Source organism: Oncorhynchus clarkii, chromosome 31 (genome assembly GCF_045791955.1).
Source record: "Oncorhynchus clarkii lewisi isolate Uvic-CL-2024 chromosome 31, UVic_Ocla_1.0, whole genome shotgun sequence".
Taxonomy (NCBI): Eukaryota; Metazoa; Chordata; class Actinopteri; order Salmoniformes; family Salmonidae; genus Oncorhynchus; species Oncorhynchus clarkii.
The window spans coordinates 17,990,674-18,016,370 of NC_092177.1; the positions used below are offsets into that span (position 1 = coordinate 17,990,674).

Consider the following 25,697-nt stretch of genomic DNA (forward strand, 5'->3'; position numbering starts at 1 on the left):
CAAAGCATAAAAACCTTCTTTAACATGCCTCCTTCCCCTTCATCTATACTGATTGAAGTGGATTTAACAAGTTACATCAATAAGGGATCATAGCTTTCTTCTGAGTTCACCTGGTCAGTCCATGTCATGGAAAGAGAAGGTGTTCATAATGTTTTGTACACTGTGTTCTGTATAGCCATTGATTCTTCAAGAATATAACAACCTCATGAGATCAGTTCAACTGTCTTACCCCATCAGAACCCAACATATAAGCTTGTTTTATTATTTTGTTTGTAAGCAATGTTATTGTAATGTAAACCATCACTGTATACCCTCAAAACACGGTTAAAACTATAATTGTGATGTAATGGATGGTCAGTCTGTCTATGAATTGGATAAGGGGTTACATTTCTCCAGCCCTATTCCTCAGCTGTTTACCGAAACAGTGGCGGGTGGTATAAAATAAAGGGTCCCTACAGATTACAGAAGGAAACAATAGTATAAATACAGTGTAATACACTCTTCTAATAAAATCTATGGTTTGGTATAAATAAAGCATGAATGACTGACAGTAATGAATGAACACATTAATAAATTATAGACTCGTGCGAGTGAAAAGCGTCGTGAAGACTTGATATGAATTGAGCACCAGCAGTCAAACATGGAGTGGAGAAGTGCTTACCACGTTCGGCCACTAGGTGTCAGTATTTTCACCATTTAGGCTACAGTTTAGTCTTGGAATCCGGCACTGAAGTTGCCGCGGAATGTGACAGACGCGCAAAGTGATGGAAGAAGATGCAGGGCTATAAAAGTGTAGCTGCGTGTCGTGGCAGAATAATTGAACTTGGGCACTCAGAAGAGGACCAAGCTACAACAGGTGAAATAGAAGTTTCAGCTGCGCAAAGACGGCTACTATGGAGCGCAAACCTGAGATGTATTACGAGACTGAGAGAAGGTGAAGAGATACGATAAAATGATAAGAAATGAAAGCGGTCTGACGAACGGTTCTTCAGTGGCCCCCCACGACACTAACCTGAATCGCCCTCCATGGGTTGCGACAACTTTGGGATGCTTTCTGATTTTCACCATTGTCGTTGATATTTTGGGCAACCTCTTGGTCATTATCTCCGTGTACAGAAACAAAAAACTCAGAAACGCAGGTAAGTCTAAGTAGCCTAACCCAATAAAACGTATGTATTTTGAAAATCATACTGCCATTTGCTGTAGTCTTTTACAACAAAATGAAACTTATTTGTCTATCTTCATTTCTTAGTTGTATCACCCTGTTGCAGGAGAACTTTCCTGTAATGCAGGAAATTAAAAACTTCTAGTGTATTTAAGGTTTAAAAAGGCTTCTGAAGTGTGTAATTTCCCCTTTGATATTTCAGACATGATTTTCTCTTACTTTTTTGTTGGGGTTGCTACATTCTCCGTAAATTCATTATAATTCACATAACCCACACTTCCTGTTGCTGCAGGATTATTTTCTTGCTTTAGCAAACTGGCTCAAATTAAGATCCTACATCTGTATTCTGCATAAGTACAAGCCACAGAGATGTCCTGTGGATGTCCTGCCTTGCCGGCCCTGGGCATAAGCGACATAGGCGGTCGCAGAGGGCCCTCGACAGACCCTCACTTAGGAACTCAGTCTTTTGAGCGTTAGAATAGTAAAATACACAAGGTGCAATTTCATCAGCAGTGTTCCTCGTGTTATGTCAGTCACTGACAGTCACTCAATTAGTCCATGTCAGCAAAAAAAAAATTAGATTGGTAAATTAGTCTACCCAGCTATCTAAACATGGACGAATTTCTGACCGGGCACGTATCAAGGGCCCGGTCCTCTACAATCTAAAATTAATTTCCTGCAATGCTACACATTTTACAACGGGGTGTAGAGAAAATGTTGCAGTTTTAAAGCAACTCTTCTCAAATTCTACACATTTTGCCATGGCTTATGCCATGTTAATATGATATCTGATTCAGAGTGACCTTTCATTCTCTTCTCATTATTGTAACCTCATTCTGTTCAGCATCACAGAGCAGATGTTTTACATATGTTTATTTATTGAACTAGGCAAGTCAGTTAAGAACAAATTCTTATTTATAATGACTGCCTACCCTGGCAACGCCGGGCCAATTGTGCACCGCCCTATGGTACTCTCAATCACAGCCAGATGTGATGCAGCCAAGATTCGAACCAGGTACTGCAGTGACACCTCTTGCACTGAGAAGTGGTCTTAGACCACTGTGCCACTCGGGAGCCCAATGTCCTGTGTGTTCAACATCACAGAGAAAATCTATCATCATTACTGTAACCTCATTCTGTTCACCTTCACAGAGAAAATCTATCCTCATTACTGTAACCTCATTCTGTTCAGCATCACGGAGTAGATCTATCCTCATTACTGTAACCTCATTCTGTTCAGCATCACAGAGGAGATCTATCCTCATTACTGTCACTTTATTCTGTTCAGCTTCACAGAGTAGATCTATCCTCATTACTGTCACTTTATTCTATTCATCTTCACAGAGTAGATCTATCCTCATTACTGTAACCTCATTCTGTTCAGCATCACAGAGAAAATCTATCCTCATTACTGTCACTTTATTCTGTCCAGCTTCACAGAGAAAATCTATCCTCATTACTGTCACTTTATTCTGTTCAGCTTCACAGAGTAGATCTATCCTCATTACTGTCACTTTATTCTATTCATCTTCACAGAGTAGATCTATCCTCATTACTGTCACTTTATTCTATTCATCTTCACAGAGTAGATCTATCCTCATTACTGTAACCTCATTCTGTTCAGCATCACAGAGTAGATCTATCCTCATTACTGTCACTTTATTCTATTCATCTTCACAGAGTAGATCTATCCTCATTACTGTCACTTTATTCTGTTCAGAATCACAGAGTAGATCTATCCTCATTACTGTAACCTCATTCTGTTCAGCATCACAGAGAAAATCTATCCTCATTACTGTCACTTTATTCTGTTCAGCTTCACAGAGAAAATCTATCCTCATTACTGTCACCTTATTCTGTTCAGCATCACAGACAATGTTCCCTCAAAAAAACGTTGGTACTGAGAAAATGTTAGGTCTGCTGAGCGCAAACTCGAACAGTGTGAAAATTCTGTGCAACTTCCAGCATGGGTTTACTTTGAACACTGAAGCTGTACCCGCTTTAAGTTACAGTTTGAACAGTAGTCAAGTAGGCTACTGTAGCTATTTTATCATAATGTAGTGGCTGGTAGGCCGGAGTGGCAGGTAGGCCTACAATGGAGAAAATGCATCCCATAGCATTTTAACATGTAAATAGCTGTTATATCATTCAGGTAACATTCCAGGTAACATTCCGACTTTTGGGAAAAAAAACATACAGGGCTTGAGATTAACCTGTTTATTCACTTGTTCTTCATACAAAGGAGGTGACTGAAAATGTTGTTCTGTTGTTTGATGCAAGAAACACTTTACAAAATAAAATGCATTATTATTCCCATACCTTTGTTACAGAGAATCAGAGAAATTATGCTACCCTCTGCCTATTGGCTACTTAGCTTATTCAAGCCTCTCTCAAAATACAACACTGCCCCTTTAAGACAAAAAAAACTCTTTACCTGACTCGCATTCAAAGATGTCTAGAAGTGTACATGTTTTGTGCTCTTGAAGGAGCAATCACTCCCCCATTGCTGATTACAAATTATCTATAACTGGGCTAATAACTCGCTATCTAGCAAAGGATATGAAGAAATGTGCACACGTGGCCACATGCAGCTCTTATGCTTATGCTGTAAACACAGTCCAGTTCAAAGTGAATGGCCACAGATCCATATATGGCAATGGTCTATTTGCATATATGCCTCCTGCAGCTTTGATTGGTTATGGCATTTTGTTTTGGTATGTTGCATTGAAAGTGGCTAATATTGCGTTGAATCGATCACAATTCCCACAGTAAAAGGAAACATTGATAGTGCTAACTAATGGGGAAAACTCTAGAAAGTTAAGTGAAGTTCAACCTCATAATTCTCTGTGCAGGCTGATATTTCTTCTGCGCAGCAGTCCCGGGGGAACTGAGGGAACATTGATCACAGAGTAGATTTATCCTCATTACTGTAACCTTATTCTGTTCTAAATCACAGAGAAGATATGAATGATGTGTGAAACAGGCTAGCTATTGTGTACGGTCACACTGCATTATACAGACAGGTGTGTGTTGTTGTGGAGGCTCAAGTGGCAATTTAATGATCCTCTAGATTAAAAATCACTTTGCAAAAGGGCAACATTGACTGGTATTGGTGCAGGTACTGTAGTGCTGTAAGTGTCATGAGTAGGGTTGCAAAATTCCGAGAACTTTCAATAAATTCACTGGTTTTCCAGTAATCTTGGTGGGGGGATTTCTGGTAAACCAGGTAATTTATTGAAAGTTCCTGAAAGATTGTAACCCTAGTTGTAAAGCCAACATTTATTCTGTAGAGCTGCTGTTATGTTATTCCATGAAGTCCTTTTCATTTGAGTTAACCTTCATTGTTGGAACCTTGGGTTACCACATGAGCGGAACACAATCGTATTGCTGCTTAGGCCACTATTTTTAGCAGCAGCAGGTAATTGGTCGCGTACACTTGTTATTGCAGGTGCAGCAAAATGTTTATGTTTGTAGCTCCAACAGTCAGCAATATCTAGCAATACAATAACAATACAATAACACCACAATAACAATACAATAACAATACAATAACAATACAATAACAATACAATAACAATAAAATAACAATACAATAACAATACAATAACAATACAATAACACCACAATAACAATACAATAACAATACAATAACAATACAATAACAATATTATAGCAATACAATAACACTACAATAACAATATTATAGCAATACAATAACAATACAATAACAATATTATAGCAATACAATAACAATACAATAACACTAGTATAACAATACAATAACAATAACAATACAATAACAATACAATAACACTACAATAACAATATTATAGCAATACAATAACAATACAATAACACTAGTATAACAATACAATAACACTAGTATAACAATACAATACAATAACAATACAATAACACTACAATAACAATATTATAGCAATACAATAACAATACAATAACACTACAATAACAATATTATAGCAATACAATAACAATACAATAACACTAGTATAACAATACAATAACACTACAATAACACTACAATAACAATACAATAACAATACAATAACAATGCAATACAATAACACCACAATAACAATACAATAACACCACAATAACAATACAATAACAATAACAATACAATAACACTACAATAACAATACAATAACACTACAATAACACTACAATAACACTACAATAACACTACAATAACAATACAATAACACTACAATAACACTACAATAACAATACAATAACACTACAATAACAATACAATAACAATACAATAACACTACAATAACATTACAATAACACTACAATAACAATACAATAACAATACAATAACATTACAATAACAATACAATAACATTACAATAACACTACAATAACATTACAATAACACTACAATAACAATACAATAACAATACAATAACATTACAATAACAATACAATAACAATACAATAACAATACAATAACATTACAATAACACTACAATAACAATACAATAACAATACAATAACAATACAATAACATTACAATAACACTACAATAACAATACAATAACAATACAATAACAATACAATAACATTACAATAACACTACAATAACAATATAATAACACCACAATAACACTACAATAACAATACACTAACATTACAATAACACTACAATAACAATATAATAACACCACAATAACAATACAATAACAATACACACATAATACATAAAAAGAAAAAGGGATAAAGACCTCCGAACGAGCAACATCATAACAAGCAACTTCATAACAAGCAACATTGGACCCAGCCGATAGTTTCTCTTGTGTCGTGTTCGTGAAGGGGTTATTGCTGGTGCTACCACCAAACCTTCTGGTACCCTCCTCCTCTGCCAGTTAGACAGGATGGCTTCATGTTGATAATTTTCTGGCCTGGGGAATCACCTTTGCTACAAAGTACAGTCACAGTTTAATCTATAAATGTATTCATATTGGATTCTTTAATCTGCACCAAAGGGGGAATGGCAGCCTCCAGATTATTCATGAGTGCTTTATAACATAACGTTTAGATATAAATACAGTCACTTTATGGTTTATTTATTTAGGAGAATATACAGTATATGTGCATAATGTATTGTAGAGCCTACATGCTGTTAACTCTGACTGTGACTCCTGGACACTGAAACACCAGCTCTCCATGACATAGACTGACCAGGTGAGTCCAGTTCAATGCTATCCCTAAAATATATGCAACCAATGCTTATACAGTACTTACCTGGACTGAATATAAATTGTTGCCAATTACCATAAAGTTAAGTGCTTAAATATAACGTACCGATAAGCACGGAGAAAATTGAATTGCCCGTTTAAAGTCAGCTAAATATTTTCTGATATTGTAAAAATTATTGTCAGCAAAAGTGTTTGTAAATTTAGTGCAGGAGGGAGTATAGTAGTAGCCTCATGTTTAAAAAGAACTTTGCTTAGGAAATTACATTTTTGCAAATGTCTCTCTCTCCTCCACATCTCTCTCTCCCTCCCCCAAGTCTCTACCTCTCCCCCCACGCCTCTCTCTCTCCCCCACGCCTCTCTCTCTCCCTCCCCCACGCCTCGCTCTCTCTCCCAATGCCTCCCTCTCTCTCTCCCTCCCACGCCTCTCTCTCCCCACGCCTCTCTCTCCACACACATCGCTCTCTCTCCCCACACCTTGCTCTCTCTCGCCACTCCTCGCTCTCTCTCCCAATGCCTCCCTCTCTCTGCCTCCCACGCCTCTCTCTCTCTCTCCCGACGCCTCTCTCTCCCCACACCTCACTCTCTCTCCCCACGCCTCTCTCTCTCTCTCCCCCACGCCTCTCTCTCTTTCCCCCACGCCTCACTCTCTCTCTGCCTGCCACGCCTCTCTCTCTCTCCCCTATGCCTCGCTCTCTCTCTGCCTCCCACGCCTCTCTCTCTCTCCCCCACGCCTCTCTCTCTCTCCCCCATGCCTCTCTCTCTCTCCCCCACGCCTCTCTCTCTCTCCCCCATGCCTCGCGCTCTCTCTGCCTCCCACGCCTCTCTCTCTCTCCCCCACGCCTCTCTCTCTCTGCCTCCCACGCCTCTCTCCCCACGCCTCCCTCTCTCCCCCACGCCTCTCTCTCTCCCCCACGCCTCTCTCTCTCCCCACGCCTCAGTCTCTCTCCCCACGCCTCTCTCTCTCCCCCACGCCTCTCTCTCTCCCCCACGTGTCTCCCTCTCTCTGCCTCCCACGCCTCGCTCTTTCTCTGCGTCCCACGCCTCTCTCTCTCCCCACACATCGCTCTCTCCCCCCACGCCTCTCTCTGTCTCCCCCACGCCACTCTCTCTCTGCCTCCCACGCCTCTCTCCCCACGCCTCCCTCTCTCCCCCACGCCTCTCTCTCTCCCCCACGCCTCTCTCTCTCCCCACGCCTCGGTCTCTCTCCCCATGCCTCTCTCTCTCCCCCACGCCTCTCTCTCTCCCCCACGTCTCTCCCTCTCTCTGCCTCCCACGCCACTCTCTCTCTCTCCACCCACACCACTCTCTATCCCCATGCCTCACTCTGTCTCCCCCACGCTGCTCTCTCTCTCCCCCCACGCCTCTCTCTCCCCCAACGCCTCTCTCTCCCCCCACGCCCCTCTCTCTCTCCCCCACACCTCTCTCTCTCTCTCTGTCTCCCTCTCTCTCTCCCATGCCTCGCTCTTTTTCTCTGTCTGTCTCTCTCCCTCGCTCTCCCTATCTCCCTCTCCTTTTTCTGTCTTAGTCTGTCTGTCTCTCTATCACTCTCTGTCTCCCATGTCTCTCTCTTTCTCTCTCTTTCTCTTTTGCTCTCCCTCTCTCTTTCCAGAACGTTCACAAATGGGTCCGGTATCACATCATCAACTTGTATTGATCACATTTTTACTAACATGGCTGAACATTGCACTCACTAGGAAAACTAAAATCCCAAAGGCTGGCCCTAAGGTAATCTAGCGAAGGTCCTATAGAGGGTTCAATCAAGACTCATTTGTGGATGAGATTAAGAATGTGCAATGGTTAGAAGTGTGTAGTAAGGATGATCCTGAAATGTCACTAAGTTTGTTTAAACATTTATGAAGTGAAGGGTGATGAAACGAACTGTGGAGAACGTTGAACGTGATTATGGGTAGGAATTCGAACATGTCCGGCTCTTTTGTTGAATCAGAGGCTATATTTATTACAAAATCAAACGACATCGCAAAACTACTTTAGTAGTACGGCCTTAGCACAAATGACAGATGATTGGTTAAAGAGTATGGATGACAGGAAGTTAGTTGGTGCAGTGTTGATAGATTTCAGTGCTGCTTTTGATGTAATTCATCATAAACTGTCACTAGATAAACTCAAACGTTATGGTTTTAAGTCTGCAGCTCTATCCTGGATGGAACTCTATCTATCCAGGAGAAGATAAAAACTGTTCTTTAATGGTAGCTTTTCAAAAAGTAAAGATATACACTGTGGTGTTCCTCAAGGAAGCTGCCTAGGCCCACTTCTCTACTCTATCTTTACTAATGATTTACCTTCAGTAATGAACAAAGCAAGAGTGGTAATGTATGCTGAGGACTCTACAATGCATCCGCATTATATCCGAATGTAATGCGCTAAAAGATGTACTGAGTAGTGAACTAAGAATGGTGGGTTGATATAAACAAATTGGTGTTGAATATTTCTAAATCTAAATGTATTGTATTTGGTTGAAGATATTTGTTTACTGATGATCCCCAATTGAATTTGTTGATGAATAGAATGCATGTAGAGCAAACTAAAAATGTTAACTACTAGTTGTCATGTTGGATGCAGCTTTATCATGGTCAGAACACATACATAATATTGTTATTAAGATGGGTAAGGGAATTGCTGTTACAAGAAAATGTTCAGAGTATGTAACATCTAACACTCTGAATCAGGTGATTCAATCCCTGGTCCTATCACACTTAGAGTACTGTCCGGTTATATGGTTAATCCCTGGTCCTATCACACTTAGAGTACTGTCCGGTTATATGGTCAATCCCTGGTCCTATCACACTTAGAGTACTGTCCGGTTATATGGTCAATCCCTGGTCTTATCACACTGTCCAGTTATATGGTCAATCCCTGGTCCTATCACACTTAGAGTACTGTCCGGTTATATGGTCAATCCCTGGTCCTATCACACTTAGAGTACTGTCCGGTTATATGGCCAATCCCTGGTCCTATCACACTTAGAGTACTGTCCAGTTATATGGTCAATCCCTGGTCCTATCACATTTAGAGTACTGTCCAGTTATATGGTCAATCCCTGGTCCTATCACACTTAGAGTACTGTCCAGTTATATGGTCAATCCCTGGTCCTATCACACTTAGAGTACTGTCCAGTTATATGGTTTATCCCTGGTCCTATCACACTTAGAGTACTGTCCGGTTATATGGTTTATCCCTGGTCCTATCACACTTAGAGTACTGTCCGGTTATATGGTCAATCCCTGGTCCTATCACACTTAGAGTACTGTCTGGTTATATGGTCAATCCCTGGTCCTATCACACTTAGAGTACTGTCCGGTTATATGGTCAATCCCTGGTCCTATCACACTTAGAGTACTGTCTGGTTATATGGTCAATCCCTGGTCCTATCACACTTAGAGTACTGTCTGGTTATATGGTTTATCCCTGGTCCTATCACACTTAGAGTACTGTCTGGTTATATGGTCAATCCCTGGTCCTATCACACTTAGAGTACTGTCTGGTTATATGGTCAATCCCTGGTCCTATCACACTTAGAGTACTGTCTGGTTATATGGTCAATCCCTGGTCCTATCACACTTAGAGTACTGTCTGGTTATATGGTCAATCCCTGGTCCTATCACACTTAGAGTACTGTCTGGTTATATGGTCAATCCCTGGTCCTATCACACTTAGAGTACTGTCTGGTTATATGGTCAATCCCTGGTCCTATCACACTTAGAGTACTGTCTGGTTATATGGTCAATCCCTGGTCCTATCACACTTAGAGTACTGTCTGGTTATATGGTCAATCCCTGGTCCTATCACACTTAGAGTACTGTCCGGTTATATGGTCAATCCCTGGTCCTATCACACTTAGAGTACTGTCCAGTTATATGGTCAATCCCTGGTCCTATCACACTTAGAGTACTGTCCAGTTATATGGTTTATCCCTGGTCCTATCACACTTAGAGTACTGTCCGGTTATATGGTTTATCCCTGGTCCTATCACACTTAGAGTACTGTCCGGTTATATGGTCAATCCCTGGTCCTATCACACTTAGAGTACTGTCTGGTTATATGGTCAATCCCTGGTCCTATCACACTTAGAGTACTGTCCGGTTATATGGTCAATCCCTGGTCCTATCACACTTAGAGTACTGTCTGGTTATATGGTCAATCCCTGGTCCTATCACACTTAGAGTACTGTCTGGTTATATGGTTTATCCCTGGTCCTATCACACTTAGAGTACTGTCTGGTTATATGGTCAATCCCTGGTCCTATCACACTTAGAGTACTGTCTGGTTATATGGTCAATCCCTGGTCCTATCACACTTAGAGTACTGTCTGGTTATATGGTCAATCCCTGGTCCTATCACACTTAGAGTACTGTCTGGTTATATGGTCAATCCCTGGTCCTATCACACTTAGAGTACTGTCTGGTTATATGGTCAATCCCTGGTCCTATCACACTTAGAGTACTGTCTGGTTATATGGTCAATCCCTGGTCCTATCACACTTAGAGTACTGTCTGGTTATATGGTCAATCCCTGGTCCTATCACACTTAGAGTACTGTCTGGTTATATGGTCAATCCCTGGTCCTATCACACTTAGAGTACTGTCCGGTTATATGGTCAATCCCTGGTCCTATCACACTTAGAGTACTGTCCGGTTATATGGTCAATCCCTGGTCCTATCACACTTAGAGTACTGTCCAGTTATATGGTCAATCCCTGGTCCTATCACACTTAGAGTACTGTCCGGTTATATGGTCAATCCCTGGTCCTATCACACTTAGAGTACTGTCCGGTTATATGGTCAATCCCTGGTCCTATCACACTTAGAGTACTGTCTGGTTATATGGTCAATCCCTGGTCCTATCACACTTAGAGTACTGTCTGGTTATATGGTCAATCCCTGGTCCTATCACACTTAGAGTACTGTCTGGTTATATGGTCAATCCCTGGTCCTATCACACTTAGAGTACTGTCTGGTTATATGGTCAATCCCTGGTCCTATCACACTTAGAGTACTGTCTGGTTATTTGGTCAATCCCTGGTCCGATCACACTTAGAGTACTGTCTGGTTATATGGTCAATCCCTGGTCCTATCACACTTAGAGTACTGTCTGGTTATATGGTCAATCCCTGGTCCTATCACACTTAGAGTACTGTCCGGTTATATGGTCAATCCCTGGTCCTATCACACTTAGAGTACTGTCCAGTTATATGGTCAATCCCTGGTCCTATCACACTTAGAGTACTGTCCAGTTATATGGTCAATCCCTGGTCCTATCACACTTAGAGTACTGTCCGGTTATATGGTCAATCCCTGGTCCTATCACACTTAGAGTACTGTCCGGTTATATGGTCAATCCCTGGTCCTATCACACTTAGAGTACTGTCCGGTTATATGGTCAATCCCTGGTCCTATCACACTTAGAGTACTGTCCGGTTATATGGTCAATCCCTGGTCCTATCACACTTAGAGTACTGTCTGGTTATATGGCCAATCCCTGGTCCTATCACACTTAGAGTACTGTCTGGTTATATGGTCAATCCCTGGTCCTATCACACTTAGAGTACTGTCTGGTTATATGGTCAATCCCTGGTCCTATCACACTTAGAGTACTGTCTGGTTATATGGTCAATCCCTGGTCCTATCACACTTAGAGTACTGTCTGGTTATATGGTCAATCCCTGGTCCTATCACACTTAGAGTACTGTCTGGTTATATGGTCAATCCCTGGTCCTATCACACTTAGAGTACTGTCTGGTTATATGGTCAATCCCTGGTCCTATCACACTTAGAGTACTGTCTGGTTATATGGTCAATCCCTGGTCCTATCACACTTAGAGTACTGTCTGGTTATATGGTCAATCCCTGGTCCTATCACACTTAGAGTACTGTCTGGTTATATGGTCAATCCCTGGTCCTATCACACTTAGAGTACTGTCTGGTTATATGGTTTATCCCTGGTCCTATCACACTTAGAGTACTGTCTGGTTATATGGTCAATCCCTGGTCCTATCACACTTAGAGTACTGTCCGGTTATATGGTCAATCCCTGGTCCTATCACACTTAGAGTACTGTCTGGTTATATGGTCAATCCCTGGTCCTATCACACTTAGAGTACTGTCTGGTTATATGGTCAATCCCTGGTCCTATCACACTTAGAGTACTGTCTGGTTATATGGTCAATCCCTGGTCCTATCACACTTAGAGTACTGTCTGGTTATATGGTCAATCCCTGGTCCTATCACACTTAGAGTACTGTCTGGTTATATGGTCATCTGCAGCAAAGAAATATATAAAAAAGCTCCAAATCTCCCGAAACAGGGCTGCCAGATTAGCTCTTCATTGCTCTATCCGTATAAAGGTTAAATAAACAAATTAAACATGCATAACCACCAAACCAGACAGGTAAATTCAGGGCATCTAAGACAACCCAAGCCAAGGACAAATCATCTTAAATCTACAGTTTTATATAGAGCCATAGCTGAATGGAACTCTTTACCAATCCATATTTCTCAGGTAAAAAAGTAAATCAACCATTAAGAAAAACATTAAAGAACATCTAATGAGATAGACCATATGACTGGACAGGAAATAGAAATAACGTCTAATGAGATAGACCATATGACTGGACAGGAAATAGAAATAACGTCTAATGAGATAGACCATATGACTGGACAGAAAATAGAAAGAACATCTAATGAGATAGACCATATGACTGGACAGAAAATAGAAAGAACAACTAATGTGATAGACCATATGACTGGACAGGAAATAGAAAGTATCAACTGAATGTTAAATGTGTTTCCTGTCAGGTATTTTAATTGTCTGTATTGTCTACTTGTTAAATGTTTGTAAAGTCATAATTTGTAATTGTTTGTAATGTCTTATTAATTGGTGTTGGACCCCAGGAAGATTAGCTAACGTTAAGGCAATAGCTAATGGGGATCCTAATAAAAATTCACAAATTCTCTCTCTTTCTCTGCATATGAGAGACAAGGAGTGGCAGAGGTCATTATGGTTTTGTTCTTGTGTCTTTACATGTATTTCATTGATTCACTCATCGATCCCGTGGCCATGTGACATTAGACCTGGAGGTAAGGTCTAGCAGTATTTCCCATCTGGACAGCTACACTTCATTAACTGAATGAGACCTTATAAGACAATGTTATTTTCTCAGGATGAGTAGGCCTTTGTTTTTCTGTTTTTAGGCACTATCTTTACTTTGGCCTGTGATGTTTCATTCTAAAGATACACCATATAAGGTAGTTGGTTGGTACGTACCGCTATCGTTCTGTCTCCACCACCATCTCTTCCTCCAGTATCTACTGTATGTTCTGGGGCCCCCCCTCCCCCCTACCCACCAACACTCCCATTAGCCTCCTGTTCATTCTGTTTGTCCAGTGTGCTGTGAAACTGTCCCCCTGGTCCACAGAGGAATACGTAATGACCAGAGCAGACACTCCCTCCCACTAGACTCAAAACACACACCCTGCCACAGCCACATAATATCTCCAACAAAGCCCCAACCAAGCATGTATTTAGAACCTAATTGCACTCTCATTGTTCCTGAATGACACGCCACAGTTGCTCCGCTCGCGCCCCACGCTGTCTCTTTTTTCTATTAAACAAATTAAGCTCGTGAGACTCTGTATACTGTGCCACCACTGTCTGTTTGCATTAGTCAGCATGGGCTGCTTGGTAAGAATGATCTTAACACACCCTGGGTAACTACAGCGTCACTCTGACAATAACCAATGAACCAGCTCACCTCACTCACCGTCCGTTTATGGAACTAATATGCAGCTTAAGGTTCTGCTGTTCTTCTGTATACAGCGCCACAACCAAGGGAAAGACCTTGGAAATGTTACATGTCATTTGAGATCAAGTTAGCAGAACTGAGCATCTGTTTTGTTTTGCACTGAGCAAAACAACAAAACACAAAAGTATCTGAGTAGAGCAGAGAAAAGTAGAGTAGAGCAGAGTAGTGTAGAGTAGAGCAGAGTAAAGTAGAGTAGTGTAGTGTAGAGCAGAGAAAAGTAGAGTAGTGTAGAGCAGAGAAAAGTAGAGTAGTGTAGAGCAGAGTAGTGTAGAGCAGAGCAGAACAGAGTAGAGTACAGCAGAGTAGTGTAGAGCAGAATAGAGCAGAGTAGAGTAGAGTAGAGTAATGTAGAGCAGAGTAGTGTAGAGTAGAGCAGAGAAAATTAGAGTAGTGTAGAGCAGAGTAGTGTAGAGCAGAGCAGAGCAGAGTAGAGTACAGCAGAGCAGAGTAGTGTAGAGCAGAATAGAGCAGAGTAGAGTAGAGTAGAGTAGAGTAGAGTAGAGTAGAGTAATGTAGAGCAGAGTAGTGTAGAGTAGAGCAGAGAAAAGTAGAGTAGTGTAGTGTAGAGCAGAGAAAAGTAGAGTAGTGTAGTGTAGAGCAGAGTAGTGTAGAGCAGAGCAGAGTAGAGTACAGCAGAGCAGAGTAGTGTAGAGCAGAATAGAGCAGAGTAGAGTAGAGTAGTGTAGTGTAGAGCAGAGTAGTGTAGAGTAGAGCAGAGTAGTGTAGAGTAAAGTACAGCAGAGTAGAGCATAACGTAGTGTAGAGCAGAGTAGTGTAGAGCAGAATAGTGTAGAGCAGAGCAGTGTAGTGTAGAGCAGAGTAGTGTGAGTAGAGCATAGTAGTGTAGAGCAGAACAGAGTAGTGTAGAGTAAAGCAGGGTAGTGTAGAGCAGAATAGAGCAGATCAGAGTACAGCAGAGCAGAGTAGTGTAGAGTACAGCAGAGCAGAGTAGTGTAGAGCAGAGTAGTGTAGAGCAGAATAGTGTAGAGCAGAGTAGTGTAGAGCAGAGTAGTGTGAGTAGAGCAGAGTAGGGTAGAGCAGAACAGAGCAGTGCAGAGTAGTGTAGAGTATAGCAGGGTAATGTAGAGCAGAGTAGTGTAGAGCAGGGTAGAGTAGAGCAGAGCAGTGTAGAGTAAAGTACAGCAGAGTAGAGTAGTGTAGAGCAGAGCATAGTAGTGTAGAGCAGAGTAGTGTAGAGCAGAGTAGTGTAGAGCAGAATAGTGTAGAGCAGAGTAGTGTGAGTAGAGCAGAGTAGTGTAGAGCAGAACAGAGTAGTGCAGAGTAGTGTAGAGTAAAGCAGGGTAGTGTAGAGCAGAATAGAGCAGAGCAGAGTAGAGTACAGCAGAGCAGAGTAGTGTAGAGCTGAGTAGTGTAGAGCAGAATAGTGTAGAGCAGAGTAGCGTAGAGCAGAGTAGTGTGAGTAGAGCAGAGTAGTGTAGAGCAGAACAGAGTAGTGCAGAGTAGTGTAGAGTATAGCAGGGTAGTGTAGAGCAGAGTAGTGTAGAGCAGAGTAGAGTAGAGCAGAGCGGTGTAGAGTAAAGTACAGCAGAGTAGAGTAGTGTAGAGCAGAGCATAGTAGTGTAGAGCAGAGCGTAGTAGTGTAGAGCAGAGCAGAGTAGTGTAGAGTAGAGTAGTGTGAGTAGAGCAGAGTAGTGTAGAGTAGTGTAGAGCAGAATAGAGCAGAGTGGAGTAGAGTACAGCAGAGTAGAGTAGTGTGAGTAGAGCAGAGTAGTGTAGAGTAGTGTAGAGCAGAATAGAGCAGAGTGGAGTAGAGTACAGCAGAGCAGAGTAGAGTAAAGTACAGCAGAGTAGAGTAGTGTAGAGCAGAGCATAGTAGTGTAGAGCAGAGTGTAGTAGTGTAGAGCAGAGCAGAGTACTGTAGAGTAGAGCAGAGCGTAGTAGTGTAGAGCAGAGCAGAGTAGTGTAGAGTAGAGTAGTGTGAGTAGAGCAGAGTAGTGTAGAGTAGTGTAGAGCAGAATAGAGCAGAGTGGAGTAGAGTACAGCAGAGCAGAGTAGTGTAGAGTACAGCAGAGTAGAGCAGAGTAGAGCATAGAGTAGTGTAGAGCAGAGTAGTGTGAGTAGAGCAGAGTAGTGTAGAGCAGAGTAGAGCAGAGTAGTGTAGAGTAAAGTACAGCAGAGTAGAGCATAGAGTAGTGTAGAGCAGAGTAGTGTAGAGCAGAGCAGAGTAGAGTAGAGCAGAGCATAGCAGAGCAGTGTAGAGTAAAGTACAGCAGAGCAGAGTAGTGTAGAGTAAAGTACAGCAGAGTAGAGCATAGAGTAGTGTAGAGCAGAGTAGTGTAGAGCAGAGCAGAGTAGAGTAGAGCAGAGCAGAGTAGAGCAGAGCAGTGTAGAGTAAAGTACAGCAGAGCAGAGTAGTGTAGAGCAGAGCAGAGTAGTGTAGAGCAGAGTAGAGTAGAGCAGAGCAGAGCAGTGTAGAGTAATGTACAGCAGAGCAGAGTAGTGTAGAGCAGAGCACAGTAGTGTAGAACAGAGTAGTGTAGAGCAGAGCATAGTAGTGTAGAGCAGAGCAGAGTAGTGTAGAGCAGAGCAGTGTAGAGCAGAGTAGTGTAGAGTAGAGCTGTTCTCTACTGCTTTCTTCTATCCCAGTCTCTCTTAGTGGGTCTGATGTGAATTGGGTGCCTGGGGCAGTCATATCAACTGAAGCTCACTGCTCATTCAAGGGGAACTCTGTTACACATTACACATCTACAGTTTATGTTAAATAGAGTGGGACTCCAGCTCCACTTGATGTGATTGGAGTGGGACTCCAGCACCACGCCACCTCTATTACAGTGGAGGACCTAGAATCCTTGTTTCCATTCCACACTCACATGGCCTGTTGAGCTCTCTGTCAAACTGTTGCATCTTATTCGGTATGATTATTATAGATTATAATTTTTGTATTGATTTCTTATTATTGTTCCTGTTTTTTTTATGCAAATTTACCAAAAAACGTTTAATGACTTTAATCTATGAACTATCTTGTCTCTGCAGTACAAGAAGAACAAGGAAGTAGTTAAGTACATGTGATGCATGCATATGTGATGCATCTGTTAGGGATACAATGCATTATGATTAGTCTGGCAAGCCTGCAGTGTCCTGGAGCCAAAACTGTTGAGGCTAACATGCTGACCAGACTGCTCGCGGGCGTGTCCACGTGCGTCCACGTGCGTCATTGCGCGCATGTTGATTTTGTCCACCCACACCAGATGTGATCAGGACACGCATGTTGAAATATCAAAACGAACTCTGAACCAATTGTGTTAATTTGCGGACAGGCCGAAAAGCATTAAACATTTATAACAATTTAGCTAGCTAGCTTGCTGTTGCTAGCTAATTTGTCCTGGGATATAAACATTGGGTTGTTGTAATACCTGAAATGCCTGACAAGGTCCTTTACTCCGACAATGAATCCACAGATGAAAGGGTAAACCGAGTTTGTTTCTGGTCGTCTCTCCTCCTTCAGTCTTCTTCTTCTTCTTTGGACGTTATATGGCGGTTGGCAATCAACTTTAAGGTGCATTACCACTACCAACTGGACTGAGTATGAACCTCACTTCATCTTTCAATCACCCACGTGGGTATATGCTTCTGAAACCCAATGAGAAGATGGCACGTTGGTATATGCTCCTAAAAACCAATGAGGAGATGGGAGAGGCGGGACTTGCAGCGCGTCAAGCATCACAAAAAGAACCAAGTTCTATTTTAGTGCCTGGCTACGCAGATGCTCGTTGACGTGCGCGGGCAGTGTGGGTGCAATGATTGAATAACATGTACAGTACCAGTCAAAAGTTTGGACACACCTACTCATTCAAGGGTTTTTCTTTATTTTAACTTTTTTATACATTGTAGAATAATAGTGAAGACGTCAAAACTATGAAATAACACATATGGAATCATGTAATAACCAAAAAAGTCTTAAACAAATCTAGATATATTTTATATATTGAGATTATTCAAAGTAGCCACCCTTTGCCTTGATGACAGCTTTGCACACTCTTGGCATAAAGAAAAACCCTTGAATGAGTAGGTGTGTCCAAACTTTTGACTGGTACTGTAAATCCAAATGAATGATTTAGGCTCTGCTGAATGTTGAGAGTCATTGTTATGTAGACGAGATTACTGCTGTTCCGCTGGACATCTTCTAAGACCCTCACAAACTTCTACAGATCCTGTAGCACAGCATGGTATGGCAACTGCACCACCCGCAACCGCAGGGCTCACCAGGGAGTGGTGCGGTCACAACCAATACATCACCGGGGGCTACCTGCCTAACTACAGCACCCAGTGTCACAGGAAGGCCAAGAAGATCATCAAGGACCTCAGCCACCAGAGCCATGGTCTGTTCACCCCGTTACCATCTAGAAGGCGGAGACAGTACAGGTGCATCAAAATGGTGGCCAAGAGACTGAAAAACAGCTTCTATCTCCAGGCCACCAGACTGTTAAATAGTCATCACTAGTCAGCCTCGGCCCAGCACCCTGCCCTGAACCTTAGACACTGTTACTAGCAGGCTAACACCAGGTACTCTACCCTGTACCTTAGAGACTGCTGCCTTATGTACATAGTCATGGAACACTGGTCACTTTAATAATGTTTACATACTGTTTTACCCATTTTATATGTATATACTGTATTCTAGTCAAGGCTCATTCTATATAACTACTGCTATACACACCTTTTCTATTCACATAGTGCACGTACTATCCATTCACACCATTCACATATTTACAGTGTATTCAGAAAGTATTCAGACCCCTTCCCTTTTTCCACATTTTGTTACTTTACAGCCTTATTCTAAAAATGATTAATAAATAAAGAATTTTACGCAACAATCTACACACAATACCCCATAATGACAAAGCAAAAACAGTCATTTTTTGCAAATTCATTACAAATAAAAAACAGAAATAGCTTCTTTACATAAGTATTCAGACCCTTTGCTATGACACTCGAAATTGGGCTCAGGTGGATCCTGTTTCCATTGATCATCCTTGAGATGTTTCTACAACTTGATTGGAGTCCACCGGTGGTAAATTCAATTGATTGGACATGATTTGGAAAGTCACACACCTGTCTATATACGGTCCCACAGTTCACAGTGCATGTCAGAGCAAAAACCAAGCAATGAGGTTGAAGGTAGAGCTCCGAGACAGGGTTGTGTTGAGGCACAGATCTGGGGAAGGGTACCAAAAACTTCTGCAGCATTGAAGGACCCCAAGAACACAGTGGCCTTCTTCATTCTTAAATGGAGGACGTTTGGAAGCACAAAGACTCTTCCTAGAGCTGGCTGCCTGGCCAAACTGAGCAATCAGGGAGAGAAGGGCCTTGGTCAGGGAGGTGACCAGGAACCCGATGGTCACTCTGACAAAGCTCCAGAGTTCCTTTGTGGTGATGGGAGAACCTTCCAGAAGGACAACCATCTCTGAAGCACTCCACCAATCAGGCCATTATGGTAGAGTGGCCAGACAGAAGACACTCCTCAGTAAAAGGAACATGACAGCCAGCTTGGAGTTAGCCAAAAGGCACCTAAAGACTCTCAGACCATGAGAAACAAGATTCTCTGGTCTGATGAAACCAAGATTGAACTTTTTGGCCTGGATGCCAAGCGGTAGGTCTGGAGGAAACCTGGCACCATCCCTAAGGTGAAGCATGGTGGTGCCAGCATCATGCTGTGTGGATGTTTTTCAGCAGCCAGAACTGGGAGACTAGTCAGGATCGAGGGAAAGATGAACAGAGCAAAGTACCGTTTTTTTAATGAAAATCTGCTCCAGAGCTCTTAGGACCTCAGACTGGGGTGTTGGAAGGTTCACCTTCCATAAGGACAAAAAACCTAAACACACAGCCAAGACAATGCAGGAGCGGCTTTGGAACAAGTCTCTGTCTTTGAGTGGCCCAGCCAGAGCATTTCTGGAGAGACCTGAAAATAGCTGTGCAGCGACATGCCCTATCCAGCCTGACAGAGCTTAGAGGATCTGCACAGAAGAATGGGAGAAACCCACCAAATGCAGGCGTGTCAAGCTTGTAGCGTCATACCCAAGAAGACTTGAGGCTGTAATCCCTGCCAAAGGTGCTTCAACAAAGTACTGAGTAAAGGGTCTGATTACTTATGTAAATGTAACATTTCTGTTTTCTGTTTTTATGACGGTGCAAAAATGTATGAAAAACTGTTTTTGCTTAGTTATTATGGGTGTTAATTTCTTGCAATTCCATCAAGTTTGCCATTGGATTTTGTACTGTGTATATAAATACTGTTTCCAACATTTCTTAGTTTCTTGTTGTTTTTATTTCTGCATATTTTTGTTATGTTTGTTTATCCCCGTTTAAGCTCGATTTAAATGTAAAGGCAATGATCCCAGGTTCGCGGAGACTGCTATCACAGTAAACGCTGCATATGTCGACTTAATCAGAAATCACCATTACATTTTAATGCAGATCTTAAGCGATACTTCCGCGGTACAGATTGAACCCAGCCCTTAAGCCTCTCTTTCACTCACTTTCACTGCAGCGTCAAAAAGAGGTTGTCAAATGAGGAAAACTGATCATTAAATCCAAGTTATATAATTTATCATGAAGATGTAAAACATTTAAGGATTCTTTCCAAAGTAATGTATCATAAAGACATAAAACATTGAATGATTATTTCCGAAGTAATGTATCATAAAGATATCAAACATTGAATGATTATTTCCAAACAAAACAATCCCTCCTGAATTTCAGGGAAAAGACATCTAGATTGTCTCCGCAGGAGGTTCGAAGACATCATATTCTGCATCATGCCACTTGTTTTATCATGTTGTAGAAATCTTTTCTTATTTACTGTATCTGTAGCAAAGCAACTGCAGAGTTATAGCATGGTATCTGTTTTCGGCCTGTTGATGTTTGAGAGTATGAGTCTTCTTCATCATGGTAGAGCATGAAACAGACATGACCAGTAGTTCAAATGATGAGTGTGTATATATATATTTGTATGTGGACACACCTTCAAATTAGTGGATTCGGCTATTTCAGCCACACCCGTTGCTGACAGGTGTATAAAAAAAAAGAATCGAGCACACAACCATACAATCTCCATAGACAAACATTGGCAATAGAATTGCCTTACTGAAGAGCTCAGTGAGTTTCAACGTGGCCCTGTCATAGGTTGCAACCTTTCCAAGGTCAGTTCGGGGGTTGATGTTGGGAAGGTTGATGGGTGGTTGATGAGGGGGCTGAGGTGGGGGGATTTATGTGGGGGGTTGATTTGGGGGGGTTGATGTGGTGGAGTTGATGTGGGGGGGTTGATGTTGGGGGGTTTTATGTGGGGGTGTTGATATGGAGTGGTTGATGTGTGGGGGTGATTTGGGAGGGTTGATGTGGGGGAGTTGATGTGGGGAGGTTGATGTGGAGTGGTAGATGTAGCAGGGGTGATGTGGGGCGGTTGATGTGGGGAGGTTGATGTGGAGTGGTACATGTAGCAGGGTTGATGTGGGGGGTTGATGTGGTGGTTAATGTGGAGGTTGATGTAAGGGGTCGATGTGGGGGCTGATGTGGGGGGGTTGCTAGTCCAACGCTCTAACCACTAGGCTACCCTGCCACCCAATGTGGGGGGTTGATGTGGGGGGTTGATGTTGGGGGTGTGTATGTGGAGGGGTTGATGTGAGGGGTTGATGTGGGGGGTTGATGAGGGGGTTGAGGTGGGGGGTTGATGTGTGTGGGGGCTGATGTGGAGAAGGTTGATGTGGGGATTGTTGTGGAGGGGCTTGATGTGGGGGCTGATGTGGGGGGATTTGGGGGTTGATGTGGGGGGATTATTTGGGGGGTTGATGTGGGGGCTGATGTAGATGGGTTGATAGGGGGTTGATGTAGGGGAGTGATGTGGGGGTTGATGTGGAGGGGTTGATGTGGGGGCGGTTTATGTAGGGGAGTTGATATGGGGGTTGATGTTTAGTGGTTGATGTGGGGGTTGATATGTGGAGCTTTGATGTCAATGTGGGGGTTAATGTCTGGGGTGATATGTGAGTTGATGTTGGGGTTTGATGTGGGTGTTGATTGGGGAAATGAATATGGGGCTTGATATGTGGAGCTTTGGTGTTGATGTGGGGGTTGACGTGGGGGTTTGATGTTGGGGGTTGTTTGGGGGTTGATGTGGGGGTCTTGCTCTGGGGTTTGATGGGGGGGTTGAAGTGGGAGGTTTGATGTGGGATGGTTGATGCACGTGTTGATGTGGGTGTTGATGTAGGTGGGTGAATGTGGGGGTTGATGGTGATGCTCAAAACATGCACAAATTCACATAGGAAGATCCATTTTAAAAGTGCAAGGCCTGTCCAACATGCCATGCCTTCATTTGTCATCTTACAGGAATGATATACACATGAGGAGAAAGCTGAAGTACCTATTCTACCTATCCATTGATGTAATTATATCCCCCAACTGATTCCCAGATCGTCCACTAGATGGCAAAAGGTGATCAAATGACATTTCTTACCACTAGAAACCAGTGGAGTGTGCTTTGGGTTGTGAGTCAATGTGCCAAAATGGCTGAACGAATTTTCAAGCCTGACATATTACATTTATTTTAGAGATCAGGGCTTTCAAGTGATGGAGTAAAAAAAAAAGCAAAAACAACAGACAGGTGAGGAAACTTTAAACTCCTTTTCCCATTTACTTTTCCAATTGGAAATGATGAGCTAGCTCAGTGGTGCATATGGAGGATGCATGCAAGGTAATGTAGATGGAGAAGGAAATGCATTGCTTTACAATGACCATCAGGGTGGACCCTTTCCAGCATACTAAATGTTTGCATTTTTGGTAACTTGAATATAACCATAGCGCATGATTTATGGCCTTTATGGGGGGCGGTGGTGGGGAAGATTCTTATGACATTGCCAGCAGTAACATTTGAGTTCGATTTCCAAAAATATGTCATGTTCTTATATCATATGTTGTAGGTCGGAGATCTAGTTAGTCCTACTTGAACAAATGAACATTGTTGTTTTTGAAACCACAATGAATAAGTGGAGTTGTTCAAAGAAGAGACATTCCTGTAAGCTGGTCACCACAGGTTGGTCACCACAGGCTGGTCACCACAGACTGGTCATAACAGTTCTCAACACTATGAAGACTAGCTAGTACAGTAGCTATATTAAGGTGAGTAATTCTGCAACAGAGCCAATAGCCTGAGCCAAGACTAGCCAGGGGTACTAAACTCTTACCTAAACTCTCCGGAGCCTGCTGGTTTTCTGTTCTACCTGATCATTATTGATCATTATTGCACCTAAATCAGTTCCTGATGTGAAGGGAACAATTAAAAAAGGCAGTGGAACTGGTTTCGAGGTCCAGAGTTGAGTTTAAGGGGCCTAGGGCATACCTCACATTTTGGGACCTTTTGGGACCTTTTATATTCCCCACAGTGCGTCATGGTTCTAAACCATTCCTAACAGAGAGGCACACTGTTACCCAGGATTAGCATTAATGAGGCTAGACATAGCAAAACAAGTTCCAGTCCAGGTCACCAGTGGACAGGTCATAATATGGTGGCGTCCAAAATGGCGCCCTATTCCCTATATAGTGCACTACTTTTGACAAGGGCCAATAAAGAATAGGGTACAGGAAATATGGTGCCATTTATGACATTGCCTAAGACATTTATTTGATCATAATAGCTCAAATGACGTGTGTGTGTGTGTGTGTGTGTGTGTGTGTGTGTGTGTGTGTGTGTGTGTGTGTGTGTGTGTGTGTGTGTGTGTGTGTGTGTGTGTGTGTGTGTGTGTGTGTGTGTGTGTGTGTGTGTGTGTGTGTGTGTGTGGAGGGGGGGGGGGGGCAAGCAGGAGATAAACTTTTCCCAGAGATTCAGCACCATGTGTGGTTAAATCCCCTCTAAAAGAGAGAGAGCAGTAAAGGTCATTCCATTTCAGTCAACCTGCTACCATTGGGGAGTATAGACTGGGGAATATGATCCATTGATTAGTTTTTTATGTCATTTCAAATCCCTTCAAATCCTAAATGAAAGCGTTGGGAATCAACATGTACACATCAACACTTGTACACAGCTCTTGAAATATCAAAACAGTACTGGTTTCGAGGGGTATAAGATGCTGATCCTTTCAGATAAGGATATTAGGCAGATTTAAAAAAATAAAATAAACAGAGCGTTCCTTTGTTTTCCAGGCAACGTGTTTGTGGTGAGCCTGGCTGTAGCAGACCTGGTGGTAGCCTTCTACCCCTACCCTCTGGTCCTCTCCTCCATCTTCAACAACGGCTGGAACCTGGGCTTCATTCACTGTCAGGTCAGCGGCTTCCTTATGGGACTCAGCGTCATCGGCTCCATCTTCAATATCACCGGCATCGCAATCAACCGCTACTGCTATATATGTCACAGTCTTAAATACCACAAGCTGTACAGTGACAAGAACTCCCTGTGTTATGTCCTGCTCATCTGGCTGTTGACTGTGGTGGCCCTGGTGCCCAACTTCTTTGTGGGCTCGCTGCAGTACGATCCCAGGGTGTATTCGTGTACGTTCGTCCAGTCGGCCAATTCAGCGTACACCATCGCCGTGGTCTTCTTCCACTTCATCCTGCCCATCATGATCGTCACCTACTGCTACCTGAGGATCTGGATCCTGGTCATCCAGGTGAGGCGGAGGGTGAAGCCCGAGTTCAGGCCGAGGCTCACGCCGCATGACGTGAGGAACTTTGTCACCATGTTTGTGGTGTTCGTCCTGTTTGCTGTGTGCTGGGCACCGCTGAACTTCATCGGACTGGCAGTGGCCGTCAACCCCGCCGCAGTAATACCCATGATTCCAGAGTGGCTGTTCGTGTTCAGTTACTTCATGGCCTACTTCAACAGCTGCCTTAATGCCATCGTCTATGGACTGCTCAACCAGAACTTCCGGAGGGAGTACAAACGGATAGTTGTCTCGCTTTGCACTGTGACGTTGTTGTTCCCTGACAGTTCCAACGACGCTGCGGAGAGAGTCAAGCCATCCCCTTTAATAACCAACAACAACCAAGTGAAAGTAGACTGCGTGTGAGAGGTCATGAAGGGAGCACTGTGAGCAAAGACATACTAAAAACACATCTCTACTGCTTCCAGACTGCAGGCTTATTAATGATGTATAATGTACTGAACTGAAGCCAATGACTCTAACAGCTTGTATGCAGTTTTTAAACAGATTCTACTCAGTCAAGGTGCATTACAGTAGCTGTATGTTCCCCTCTGTTTAATTGTTTACAATAATGAACTATAGATGTATGCATTTATTTTATATTGACAATGGATAGTATGGCATCATTTCACAGAATACAGCTGAAAGGGTTTCTTACGTTATGCAATCTTTACCAGTCTACAGTACTTTATGTGTACCTGTATGAGAAATAACATAGTAAAGATTGTTACTTCTGACTATAACATCAAAGTTGTATTACATACCGTAGGTTGCTGATGTAAAGGAAATTCAGAAGCTTGAAAAGCAATATGTTTGTTGTGAAGTGTTTCATATGCACTGGGAAA

General features: G+C 42.5%; 1 protein-coding gene across 1 annotated transcript; it reads left to right on the forward strand.

Annotated features, from left to right (window-relative positions):
* Positions 1-952: 952 nt before the first annotated feature.
* On the forward strand, positions 953-25,218 carry LOC139390665 (melatonin receptor 1A b). The gene is made up of 2 exons (XM_071137937.1): positions 953-1,139; positions 24,356-25,218. The coding sequence occupies exons 1-2, from the start codon at positions 953-955 to the stop codon at positions 25,216-25,218; spliced, it is 1,050 nt and encodes a 349-aa protein (XP_070994038.1).
* The last annotated feature ends 479 nt before the right edge of the window (positions 25,219-25,697 follow it).

What these genes read in the sequence shown, in the direction of transcription:
- LOC139390665 (XM_071137937.1), top strand. Translation starts at nt 953, where the DNA reads ATGATAAGAAATGAAAGCGGTCTGACGAACGGTTCTTCAGTGGCCCCC. An exon ending in CAAAAAACTCAGAAACGCAG is followed by an intron (nt 1,140 to 24,355) that starts GTAAGTCTAAGT and finishes TTTGTTTTCCAG; the next exon opens with GCAACGTGTTTGTGGTGAGC.